The sequence below is a fragment of the Paramormyrops kingsleyae genome, chromosome 6 (assembly GCF_048594095.1).
Source record: "Paramormyrops kingsleyae isolate MSU_618 chromosome 6, PKINGS_0.4, whole genome shotgun sequence".
NCBI lineage: Eukaryota > Metazoa > Chordata > Actinopteri > Osteoglossiformes > Mormyridae > Paramormyrops > Paramormyrops kingsleyae.
Window position 1 is genome coordinate 1487501 of NC_132802.1, and position 13102 is coordinate 1500602.

The window sequence follows — 13102 nt, forward strand, 5'->3', positions numbered from 1 at the left end:
AGCTGGGACGGAGCAAAAACATGGGCCGTCTGACGGAACTGGGAGGGAGCAAAAACATGGGCCGTCTGACAGGGAGCTGTGAGGGAGCAAAAACGTGGAGCGTCTGACAGGGAGCTGGGAGGGAGCAAAAACGTGGAGCGTCTGACAGGGAGCTGGGCGGGAGCAAAAACGTGGAGCGTCTGACAGGGAGCTGTAAGGGAGCAAAAACGTGGAGCGTCTGACAGGGAGCTGTGAGGGAGCAAAAACGTGGACCGTCTGACAGGGAGCTGGGTAGGAGCAAAAACATGGGCCGTCTGACAGGGAGCTGGGAGGGAGCAAAAATGTGTGCAGAGTGAGCTGCAAGCAGCAGAGTGAACTGGGGTGTGACAGCAGAGTGAACTGGGGTGTGACAGCACCCTCCTCAGCAGTCCTGGACTGACATGGGATGGTCTCTGGGAGGGAGGGGCTACCATTTGTTGTGGGCTCCACCCATGTCCCACAGTTAACTTCAAATTTCCTCACCCCCCCCCCCCCCCCCCCCCCCACCGACAGGATCTCCTGGAGTAAAAGGAGCGGCAGTGACATCACAGCACAGCTCGGCTCTCTCTGCCCCTCCTCTGTTGACCCTCCCATCATCCTTTCTTCTGTCCCCTCTTGCTACCTTTCATCTATGCCCCACCCCTCAAAAAAAATCCTCTGGCAGCTCAGCCAATGGGAAGAGCAGGACCTGGCTCTCAGTCCCACACGCAAGGTGTCTGGGCATTGCTGGGCAGACCTGGGCATTGCTGGGCAGACCTGGGCATTGCTGGGCAGACCTGGGCATTGCTGGGCAGACCTGGGCATTGCTGGGCAGACCTGGGCCGACGTCTTTCTCCTCGCAGTCTTTCAAAGATCTTAAGCATCCCCAGTTGGGATGGACCTGTACTTGGTGACATGCGGCTGTTATCGGGGTGAGGTGGCAGGATTGGGGGCCGCTGAGCCGCCAGCTGACCGCCTGACTCAGTGCTGAGCCCCCGTCGTGCTCTGGGAGTCGGTGGGCGACGGAGGCAAGTGGCACCAGCGGAAACAGACACAAACATGCGCCATGTGCTGCTTACTGTCTTTCATCTTAATTCAGTCTTTTCTTTCCCAGTAATTTTGTGTGACTTTAGGCATTGAAAGTAGTTTTAAATTTAATCAGTGTGTTTTTTTCCTGTCTCTCTTGGGATTCACCTGGCTATAATAACTTGGTCATTTTGGAGCCAGTGGATTCTGAGAAATCGCAGCCCTAAAATCACTTGGGTGGGATTAAATGGATTTAAAAACAGGTGGCAAACTGCAGTGAAATTCCCACCTTTGTATATAAAGTCGTAAGCAATAAAAAGGTTGATGCAATACCTTAGTCATAATCCACCAAAAATTTAATTGAAGTTGCATTTCTAGAGAGTCACATGCAAATATAACTGTGACATACTCCTTTTAACACACGTTTGTAGAGTACAGTATTTAAATCATTTAGATTCTCATTGACCTAAGCTGAGAGTGGAAGCAGCTTGGGTCACATGATCACAGTATTTCTCTAACTCATTAGGGAGGATGAGTGGAACTTGGATAAGCTACTGGAATGTAGGTGAATGAATGTAATATGACAGCTTCACGGTCCAGTGTTACAGGAAGTGACAGGATTGCTGTACTATGCAGCACTGAATGCTTCAGAGATAATTATAAACCGGATCTTTGGACATGAACTTTGGCTATTCAGTCAGCTATGAGAACCTGCCCCCCCCATAAATAACTTGTACTCAGGCTTAAACAATGGCTGAACATCTAGACAAATGGAAAATGCAGAATCCAGTCACCACGTTCAGCTGTGCAGGACACCTTCCTAAAAGCACAAATTCTGGTCTCCGCCGTGATGTTGGAGGTGATCCGCCTTCCACATGGCTGGGCGATGTGGTGCTGAGACAGTGACGCCTTCTAAGGTCCTCTTCCAAAAATGACGATTCCTTTTTTTTTTGGCTGTACATAACGCATTATCTCAGAAAGACAACGTAGACTGAAATCTACCATGTGAAGTCTGTGTCAATGTTACAGTACAATCGACATGTTTGTGTAGGCAAACCAGAAAGGGTCACTGCATTGCATGTTATCATCCACCGAGGCTGACAAAAGCTCTCTGCTGGAAGGGCCTTTTACAGTGCTTATGGTAAGGTAATGAAGCCTTTGTCTTGTAGTGTTAGTATTTATTATATGTTGTTCTGCAATGACGTCTCCATTATGGGTGTGGTTCTATAAACGACAAACGGATCCTTCCACGCATCATCATTCACCAGCAGGGATACTGAAAATTTCAGTTTTCATTTAATTTTAATATCGGAATGATAAACAGCGACTTAGTGAATGAACCACACCTGCATAGATGCTTTTATCTAAAGTGACATGCAGGGGAGAGCATGATCAGCCAGGCCCAGGAGCAGTGGGGGCTGAGGGCCTTGATCCATCCCTCTACCCTGGGCTTCAAACCAGAAGCCCTGCACGCGCTGCCTCTCCCAGCCTGTAGAAACCATGTCAATGCAGAACTATCATTCTATGCAGACATGTGAAAATCCTGTTTTCCGTATCTTTTTTTGCATACTTGAGATTTGTGGTTGGTTTGATGGTTGCTACACGCAAAGTTTGACATGGTTCCCGCTGTTCAGAATGTTGTACAACTCAAGTCTTGCTTTCATTAAATAGGTTTTGTTTGTATATTGGAAAGCAATACTCCAGTTTACAAATAAACTCAGTGTTACTTTACTTTTCCACTGGTTTGTTTTGTTTATAAATGATTTTGGACTGATTTTGCCAGCAAACCTACTGAAATGAATCCTCCGAAGTCGACGGTGCTGAACCTGAGTGCTGCGATGAGACTGTCTGCCTTATGAACACGTGTGAAATGTTCACATCACCCCAGGTCTAGTTAAAGTACCAAATACACTATCAGATTTATGTATACAATTCAATTTCAAACAGATTCACAATCGGTACAGGAAGTTGCCCTTGCTGTCATAAAACTCATTGGCCTTCCTGACCACTGCAGCGTCCTGCTCTGGGAATGTTTCCACGAGCTCCAACAGCTCCTGCTCTGAAAGGACACAGCCATTCCAGCAGTCCTCCTCCTTCTCCTCCTTCTCCTCCTCCTCCTGGCCCTCAGTCTGGCCTTCTGTCCCCTGCGGGGTCTGTCTGCTGTTCTGAGGGGGACTTTCAGAGGGATGCAGAGAGGGCGATATGGGGCTTCCCTCTCCACTATGAAGGGGCACCATGGCGGTTATGCTGGGCCTGTCTGTCTGTGTCCCAGAGGGCAGAGCTTTCAGGACACCCTTGCTGGGCGGGCCGAGGGCAGCCGTGGCACCGCCCAGAAGTGCCACCCCATCACGTCTGGCTTGGTGCCCAGGTAACAGGGGCTGTGTCCCCATGGCAGCCGATACTCTGGCATCCTGTCGGGCACGTGTCTCCGGAGGGGGGGTGAATCTGCTCCTCAGGACCCTCAGTATGACATCACGGCTGACGGAGAAACCCTCTGCCAGGCGCTCCAGGGTCCACTCTTCGGGAAACTCTTCCTTCAGGTAACTAGGTGATTGGGAAGGGAAGGTGGTTATACCCCTGCTGTGCGTGGTGGGTGCCGTCGGCTTTGGCTGAGCAGGAGCTGCACACTGAACACTCCATGTTTCAACATTAGAAATTCTTAAAGGGACCCCCTACATCCCAGAAGATCCTTAATCTGCTTTACAATATCAGACTGGCCTGTAGGTGGCACTAAAAATACAACATTATGCTCGGCTGTTTATTGATGTGTGATCCTGTGTAACTGTTAACAGTTAGTTAATGTGCAGCTGTAATTATCAATCACCCGGCAGAACATGGATACCGTATCTGTTCTATGGCATCCCAGGTCAGTCTCCTTGTGGGGGCCCCCGGGGGGGTCAGTTGGCGCCTCAGCCTGTGGAACTTGATGGTTTTCTGTCTTTGTGTTGCCTCTCTGAGCACAAACAAGGAATCATGTAAACACCTGGGGCCTGTACTACGAAGCGGGGTTACTGGCTTATCGGGGTAACATCGGATTTAAGGTAGTCTGGGCAAAATGTAAGCGAACGAATATGAAGTCCATTTAAACTGTGGTACCTTAAATCCGACAAGTTACCCCGATAAGCCAGTAACCCCGCTTCGTAGTACAGGCCACTGTACTTCTGCAAATGGCAAATAAAGCATGTTTGCATGTTTACATACTAATACACGTGTCATATATTCTCATTAAGATTAATTATACTATCCATACTGAATCATTTAGATGTATGTACATCATTACAACCGCGGTTGGCAAATGAGATGAATTTTTATTTTTTTTATTTTTTATTTTTTTTTTACAAACCGATTTCAATCCATTAGACGTCCAAACTAAAATAGGTTTAACAGAATTATGAAATGCTGAATTATTGCAATTAACATGCAACAAATTCAGTGGAATGAAGAAATTCACATGTCCCATTTCCATATTTCAGTAAGACAATTTTAATAGCATAATGATTAATTCACTGACTTAAAGAGGGCTTCCAGTTCCTCCTCCGGCTCCGGGTCCTCGTCCTGGTCGGTCGTGCGCTGCAGTTTCGGGCGCCCGTACGGTGGAGCTGGAGACCGAGTAGAAAAGGCCCGGGGAAGCAGCTGCAGGCCCGGCAGAGAGCGGAGCAGCCTGGGAAGCATTGAGGGACGTACACAGCCTTGGTTGCGCTAAATTACACGGCGGGACCCCGGCTCTGGAATAAAGAAAGGAAAAAAACTGAACAATCAAAGGAGATACCCTTAGGTACACTCCTCTTTCTTTTTTTCCTGGAAAAGACTCAGCAACCAAGGGGGCATATACCCATATCACTGGATAATTCATGATCTTTTATAATTAGATGTGATGTAATGTGCAGATATTCTGATCGTCATTTATTAGAACAATATTAATAATTTGCTAAAACGTTACAAAGTTTAAAATTGCAATAAATAAAAAAAAATCGCGATTATACTTTGGTTTAAAACATTTCTAAAATACCCGTTAAAGTTCCAATTCTGTCAATCATGACACATGAAGGCAAAATGAACAGCAGGGCTTCCATCTCACGTATCTAGCGTGACGCGCTTTCAGAAAAACTCACGGTCTATATTATTCCACTATAAACCAAATATTTGCTACGTCAAAAGCGCCGGGGTAGTTTGAAACCCTACACACCATTTACAATGTAATACAACTGTAACATACATATAAATGCGTGTGTCTGGGTGTGCTGACTTGTCTAGAATTAAAATCCTCACTCCAGCTAGCTAACCAAACTCGGTAACTTTGAAACGGCTAAATGAATCCATCTGCTGTCGCGTTTTCTGACAAATGTCTTTTGTACGAAACCGTTTAGCAAAGTACACCTATCTTTAAAAAAAAAAAAAACAATCACTGTGGCGTACGGGGACTTAGTCAGTCCAATACGCCAACTTAACAAGCTGACCTAATACATTTCCCATCCTTCTCACCAACCTGACGCAGACGATCACCAGTATATCGACAATGTTAAAACCACGTTTGCTTTAAGTTAACATTATCTGCGTCCTAGCTTTAGAACAAATCAATCACATATAAAACTATTACCTAAACACGTGATTCTTACCACCTCTGTTATATTTCCGATAAAATTGTTCTTCAATCACCTAAAACTGTGACCGCCACCTGCCGTCTTGGAGTGTGAAATACAGCCTAAACCTAACATTGAAGCCGTATGTGGTGGGCCAATTCAAGGTTCAAGTCAGCACTGACCATTTTTATGATTCATATCCCATGAAAGCTACAACTGAAGACTTGTTAGAGCTTTTTCTTTCTATAAGATTTACATTCTAAATCAGTTTTTCCTTCTTCTTGGAGAGGCTGATTTTCACATTAGTATGGAAGTAGCAGTTGTACTTGCAATTATTGATGCAACTTGAACATAAAACTTTAACCACTTATACACACACACACACACACACACGTACAAACACAATATATGAACTTTTATGACATCACATTCTAAACCCATAGCCATCAGTATGGAGTTGGTCCCCCTTTGCAGCTATAACAACAACAACAAATTTATTTTTGTATAGCGCATTATTACAACATTACATCGTCCCAAAGCGCTTTACAGCATCCCCACCCAAAGCCCCCAGTGAGTAAGCCATAGGCGACAGTGGCAAGGAAAAACTCCCTAGAAGGAAGAAACCTTGGGAGGGACCAGACTCAAAGGGGGAGCCCATCCTCCAGGGGCCGGCAGAGAGAGTCAAATACAGTTAAATCTGAAACACAAACGGGGAGCAGGGGGGAGATGACAAGCCGGTGCCACCACTCCCTCCAATCGCCAGGCAGCCAGAAGGCAGGGAGCGGGTCATACAAGGAAGATGACACAGGCAGAACGGCGAGCTGGATGCACGGTCGTCATTGGTAGTGGCGACGTCACATGTTGCAGGGTGTGCTGGACATCTTGATAGATTGAGGGCTCCAGGCAGCACCCCCCAGGAGAAGTAGGGGAAATAAATGCAATTAATCAAAGTAAGGGAGACTATAGGCAGTGCTAAAAGTTAGATGAGTGCAATATGAAGTGCAATGCTCCGGCAGATATGGCTATGGCAGCATAAGTAGGAGGGAGAGGCAGGTGGGAATGCAGGTATGGGGAGTCCCTGAAATGTCAGCACTCCAATCCCACAAGCAATTGTGAAGCTAGAGTGACAGCACTGTCAATTCAGTTTATCCAAAGCCAATGGCACCGATCCCCACCCAGCTCTACACCTCACACTATAGGTTTAACTGGGAGTGAGAAGCTAGCTAGAGCTAGAACTAGTGTCCCTATAAGCTAAACTAAACAGGTGTGTTTTTAGTCGACTCGTCTATAACAGCTGCCACTCCTCTGTGCAGTAGGGTGACCACCTAATCCATGTCAGGAGGGACACTATGAGCTACTTCAGCTTTTACGAACTACTTTAAAGCTGAAAGCGTTCTGTGCTCTACTAAAATGTTTGGTTAGTTCCTAGATTGAAAGACTCATCCAGCTGTTTCGCATTAACATTACTGACACATTACTGATTATAGGAGACTGACCAATCAGCATACGGCAAGAACCCAGTGCTTAAGTGAAATCCTGATCCTTTTAATTGAAATGTATGAAATGGTAGTTTACAAATCCTGTTGTAGCTCATAGTGTCCCTCCTGACATGGATTAGGTGGTCACCCTACTGTGCAGTCTTTCCACAAGATTCTGGAGAGTGTCTGTGGGATTTTCTGCCCATTCATCCATTTGTGAGGTCAGCCGCTGATGTTGGACATGAAGGTCTGGCTCACAATCTCCGTACTACTTCATCCCAAAGCTGCTTGGTGGGGTTGAGGTCAGGGGTGTGTGCAGGCCAGTCAAGTTCTTCAACACCAAACTCACCCAACCATGTCTTTATGGACCTTACTTTGTGCACTGGGGCACATTCATGCTGGAGCAGAACAGGGCCTTCTCCAAACTGCATCCACAAAGTTGGAAGCATAGAATTCTCCAAAATGTTTTGGTAATCTGAAGCATTAAGGGTTCCCTGCACTGAAGTAAGGGGCCTAGTCCAATGCCTGAAAAACAACCCTTAAAATGTGCCATGGTGACATGTGACAAGGTTGTACTTCTGAGTGTTATATAGCACAAAATACTGTTCTCATTCATTTTATTCTAAACCAAAGTATGTTATGTTTATTATCAGTAGAACAACATAAAAAAACAGATGTATCTATAATATTGTGAATGCTACTGAAAGGCAGTGTCACGCACATCCTGAAGGGGGGGGAATATTCTGAGTTAATGAGAGATGGAGGTGAATCGTAAAAGGGGCGGAATGTAAATTATCTAAAATGGGAAACCTCTCGAAACCACCAAGTATCCTTTATTGGCATAACAAAATTCTCTCTCAAAGCATTTCTAAGAACCACTTTGGATTACATGGTCCTGATGAAGAAAAAAAAAAACCCTATTAAACATGCATCATGAGGACCGACCCAGTAGTGGGTCGGGGTGAGGCGGGCCCCCCCCAGGAGGCGTCGGGCACATGGCACGGGACACCTGGGTGGGACGCCAGGCCGACACAGGATACCTTCGACGTATTTTACATTATTTCAAAATATAGTAGCTTCACGGTATAACATGAGAACATCATACCATAAAAGTTCAAACAAAGCCAGATTGTCTGTTCAATAACACAGTCATATAGAGAATTACAGTTTCACTCAAACTCTCTGAGGAAATCACACAGAAGTCTCTGAAAAAGAGACAAGGCAACATCAAATGAACAGACTGCACTGACACTGCATTTCAAAGCTCTGGTACTTGGTACTCAAAGTTCAAAACACATCCAGTAATAAGACAAGCATCTTCAAAAATCATGTGATTTGGACTCCTACGAATCAATAAGCAATATTTTATACAATCAGTATTATATAGCAGTTGCAACTTATACAATTAAGAATTTCTATGGAATAAAAATTTGACGGTTACAAACGCAAAAATTCAATTAATCTCAAAGTGAAATAAAACATACCAAAAACTTCTGATGAAGAATGAACTTTTGTCCATGTATTCATCAGAGGCCTTTCTGTGATCATATAGATATGAATATGGATGTATGAAAATCTATAATACATATAATTTAGCTATATGAAGTTCAATAAACCATCATAGTGACTCAATTTCCTCTGATGAACACAATCAGTCAATGGTTCATTCTGGTTTAAAAAAAAAAAAAAAACAAAACGGTGCAACCCAACTTTGCCTCAACTGAAACCCGGAGGCCTGTAAGCTCAGACGAATCACAGTTCATGTAATCGGTCGCTCTTCAGGGCCAGTGGTTCAGGTCTCATGGTGCCTTATGTGCCCTTTCTTCTACATACAACTGCATCTACAGCAGATGAGGGGAAAATACCACAAACAGCACATAAAAATCCCAGTAAACACTGGATAAAACCAATAAATCAGACAGTACACTTTACCAACTAGACCCACACAACCAGGATTGCATTTGCTTATCGCAAAATCAGGACGTACTTTGACTATGTCTGATGTTATTGTTTTTAGAGGTATGAGTCTGGGTTCACGCATGTGCACCTCCTGCTCGTCTGCGACTATCCAGGGGAAATCCTGCAAACAGATTGGTGGTGGAACATTCAGAAATGCCTTTTAACCAGCAGTGTACAGCGATACTGTAAAATCAGAAATTCAAAACATGTGCTGCCAGTCACAGACCTTGATGACCTGAATCTTCTCCATATTGCGTGTGGCAGCCTCCCGGGTGTGTACCAGCACTGTGAACGTACATCCTGCAACAGCGAGTGCTTCTAGAGTCATGTGACCACCTCAAGTGCAATCACAACAGAGACAGAAACTGGGCCAAATTCATCTGTCTACCACAATAGAATTCTTAAGGAACATTGAGATATTAAAGAAAGTTGTTACACAAGGGCCTTAAATCTCTAATCTAATTTTGTTAGGGATAAATATACAGATGTGCATACTGTATTTCCCTATATGTGTCTGCTACTATTATACACTGAATAAGCTGCAGACTCACGCTTGGACGTGTTCTATGTCCAAGAAAGAGTCCTACCAGGTGGGTTGTTGTCCAAAACAGCATCACAGACACTGATCTTCAGGATCACAGCTCTCAGTAATTGCTCCACATGGGAAAGCAACATATCAGAGCTACAAATACAAACAACAAAAAAAGATACATCTGTCCCAACCTGATTATTAATAGGAGCAAGCATCTGACATGAGACCTAAGATTAATTCTGGGGGGAAATATAAAACACAACCAGTCATTATTTACCAACTACTTGAAAAACTTCCAAGGTAAACTTGTTAGGTGACTCACCTAATGGACAGCAGAGGAGGCTGTGAGATTTCAAACACAAACCTCTCCACTGGATGGTGCTCTCTGTCCATGATGACAACCACTACTTTCTCTGCATCATTCTGAGGGGCCAAAACAAAAGGGGCTCATCGTTTTAAAGTGTGAGATTCCCCAGAACACCAGCTGCAGTAGCAGCCTTCATACTCACCAAGGGCCCATCTTACCTTCTCAATGAGAGGCTTTACACAGTGCAGTGTGTCCTGAATGTACTGGTTCAGTTCAGGATGACATGACATCTGAAAGAGAAGCATGTCTTCTGTAGCAGCCTCTGCTCTCAATAAGATATATTTACAATATTTCACATTTATATGTTAAACACAGTATCTAAACAACCAGCTGTCCCGCTTTTTACATTCAGACAGAACCAGAGGAACATTCTCCATCAATTCCCCCTTGAATTCAGTTATGATCTAAAGTTGAAAAAAAATGGCTCTGGATTTTCTTTGAAAAGAGTTTTTGTCAACAGTGAGAATTAATGTTGAGAAATTATTTATTTTTATCTAGTAAGTAGAATGGCATATATACACAGCATAAAATCTGTGTTTTTTATGCCCCTCAGACAGAATCTTAATCTTATTTATAGAAAACTAAACAGTTACAATATTTTAACAGATTAATCTTGCCACCCCCAACAGTCAGATTTAAACATCATGTATTATCCAAGTATTATCTATTACTTCCATTTGAACCAAAAACAATAATAAAAGCACATTGTGCGTGACGTAAGTGAGCGAACAATAACACATAACTGAGGTCACTGATCCAGTGGATCTGGTCACATACTATTTAGAATACGGTTATATATCCATAGGTGTGGACTGTGGCCTAAACTACAAAGTTCTGCACTGAAAATCAGAAATTCAATCACTGACATTTTCTAAACTATTTCGCTGTACAAAATGTACTTCATCAGCTATGTCTAGTTAAGAAGAACACAGCAAAAAGAGCTTTAATTAATGACTTCTTAGAAGTTATATATCGATATATGTATTGGTAAGAGTAAGAATCACTATTCCTTACCTGAACAGGTACATTATACTTTTTCCTCTTCTGAAATATCCCGGACGGATACACCTCCCTAACGTACAGGATGAGGTGGATGGCCACCTCCAGAAACTCACACAGGATATCAGCAACCACTAAACAAACACAAACGTACCGTTAGATATTTCGACCCCTTGACTGACTATAAACATAAAATACTAAATAACATTTCAAGCAGACGCAATACCTTGTCCAAAGTTCAGATCCTGTCTAGTAAGGGTCGTCATGTTCTGAACCTTAAATAAAACAAAACGGAACCAACGGATTTGCTGTAGAATCGCCTACTTATAATCAGTCAATTATAAAGGCAAGCAAGTCACGTGCTAATGTGCAATTTAAAGCAATATGATATGCCTGCAGACATCTGCAATCTTCTTTCTGCGGCAGCATAAACTGAGTGACCCTTACCGTGTGTTGCAGAAAACGCTACCAGAAACCGCATGCCCAATTTAAAAAGATGATAGCTTTGAGACCGCTGAACAGGAACGTTATTAATAAACAACAACTGACAGTCGCAAAAATGTCTACATTTTGCTATTATGCCGAAATCCTAAAACGCTCACTGGAGAATCCAACGCTATAACCATAAACAAGTTAATTGGACAACTAGTAAACCCTGTAGTTGCTTCCGCTGCCGTCACGCATTGATGACGTTTAAGCGGTGCGCTCGCTAATTGGTTGGTCTGTTTTGGCCGGTAGGGATGGGCGGTTCCACTCCTTTTCTTTTCGATCCGATACCAAGTTATATCAAGATTCTGTTCATCCATCCATATTCTATACAAGCTTGTCCTATTCAGAATCGCGGGGGTACACAGCTCATCTATGGGGCGCCACACCGGACAAAAGCCGAGCGAAAACCGCGAGAGGAAACGAATGCATGTACACGAGAGACGTTTAAGGTGTTTCCTACCCATCACGGAGGCTGCGGGCGAAAGGCAGGGAATAACACAGGATGGGGCGTAAACCCATCGCAGGGCACCCTCACACATGCACACCTGGTTTTGTCTTGGCCTTCAATATGTGCCGTCTTCCCTAGAAAAAGCATTAACAGCTTCAAACATCAAGCTAAGTTATAACAACGCCAAACTTTAATTTAAAGATAACTACAAATTATCAGCGTTTTAATAATTATCTAAGTAAGATTCTAAGAATTAAACCAGAAACCACGTTCCTGGCGTTGTCGTGGGTTCTGCATTTAAAAGGTCACTTGATAGTTACATAGGAATGAATGCATAATTCAAGGTTTTAATTTAATTTAGAAAAGCGTAACTCCTCCAGTAATATTATTAAACCAAAATTGAACGGGACAATTGACCCTACAGCGATATCTGCCAGCTGTGAGAAAATTCTGTAAAAAGCTCTATACTCGTACATCTAACTTAAGTTAACATTGCCAGCTCTAGTTAATTTTAACTGCATCAAAGAGCCTAAAACTGTAGAGCTTGAACACAAATCGTGAGACACCAATCTCAATATGTATCTCAATCTGTAATCTATAAATACTGAACGTATAAATTATAAGAGGTTTGTTTTTTTAAAACAGCCTGACGTTTATCTTTCTCATTTCCAGTTCTCGTTGTATTATTTTAATAAGACAATATCTTTACAATTATTGTAAGTATATGAGACACAATAAGTGTCACATTTGTAATGAACATAAACTTTCGACAGCGTTGTGTAGTCAGTCACTGGGTCACCTTTAGTATGCACCTATCTGCAGGGGCGCCGTAAGGGGGAGGAAAGCTAGGACGATTCCAAGGGTCCCTGAGTGACAGGGGCCCTAAAAAATTAGGAAAATAACTGAATTGGTTTGGACTGGGGGGCCTAATATGATATGCTTTCATGGGGCCCAAAATCTCTAGCAACGCCCCTGCCTATCTGTAAATGGTAAACCGCAAAATATGTATCTGTATGTCTCACTATCCCCCTTGAAACTCGACCAGTAACATGTGTTTGGGTATTAATTTCTTATGTATCGTATGTATGCATTTTTATGTATCATGTATGTACGCTCTGTGGACAAAAGAATTGGGACACGCCTCTCAATCATTGAATTCAGGTGCATAAAACCAAGCACCAGTCAGGTACACAAACACTTGTGAAAGCATGGGTTATTTTGAAGGGC

The 13102-nt window shown here is 43.4% G+C and overlaps 3 protein-coding genes across 5 annotated transcripts in view; 1 reads left to right on the forward strand and 2 right to left on the reverse strand.

Annotated features, from left to right (window-relative positions):
* The window catches only part of LOC111834313 (sortilin-like), a 22744-nt gene extending 19990 nt beyond the window's left edge, over positions 1 to 2754 (forward strand). For both annotated transcript variants that reach the window (XM_023793441.2, XM_023793442.2), the window contains exon 20: positions 532 to 2754. In XM_023793441.2, the coding sequence (XP_023649209.2) occupies positions 532 to 546 (15 nt within the window). In that variant the 3' untranslated portion in view covers positions 547 to 2754. The remainder of the gene's footprint in view (positions 1 to 531) is intronic.
* A 163-nt stretch (positions 2755 to 2917) lies between these two features.
* Positions 2918 to 5694, reverse strand: ngrn (neugrin, neurite outgrowth associated). Of its 2 annotated transcripts, none has more exons than XM_023793444.2 (4): positions 5621 to 5694; positions 4535 to 4748; positions 3866 to 3976; positions 2918 to 3567 (listed from the first exon to the last, which is right to left on the reverse strand). In XM_023793444.2, the coding sequence occupies exons 2-4, from the start codon at positions 4693 to 4695 to the stop codon at positions 2973 to 2975; spliced, it is 867 nt and encodes a 288-aa protein (XP_023649212.2). In that variant the 5' UTR covers positions 4696 to 4748; positions 5621 to 5694; the 3' UTR covers positions 2918 to 2972. The 2 variants fall into 2 exon arrangements, with proteins under 2 accessions (XP_023649212.2, XP_023649211.2); XM_023793443.2 differs by having other exon boundaries at positions 5510 to 5626.
* Positions 5695 to 7894: 2200 nt separating this feature from the next.
* On the reverse strand, positions 7895 to 11647 carry mad2l2 (mitotic arrest deficient 2 like 2). The gene is made up of 9 exons (XM_023793436.2): positions 11386 to 11647; positions 11165 to 11213; positions 10954 to 11072; positions 10098 to 10169; positions 9895 to 9995; positions 9628 to 9722; positions 9267 to 9340; positions 9069 to 9161; positions 7895 to 8922 (listed from the first exon to the last, which is right to left on the reverse strand). The coding sequence occupies exons 2-9, from the start codon at positions 11202 to 11204 to the stop codon at positions 8881 to 8883; spliced, it is 636 nt and encodes a 211-aa protein (XP_023649204.1). The 5' UTR covers positions 11205 to 11213; positions 11386 to 11647; the 3' UTR covers positions 7895 to 8880.
* Positions 11648 to 13102: the final 1455 nt, after the last annotated feature.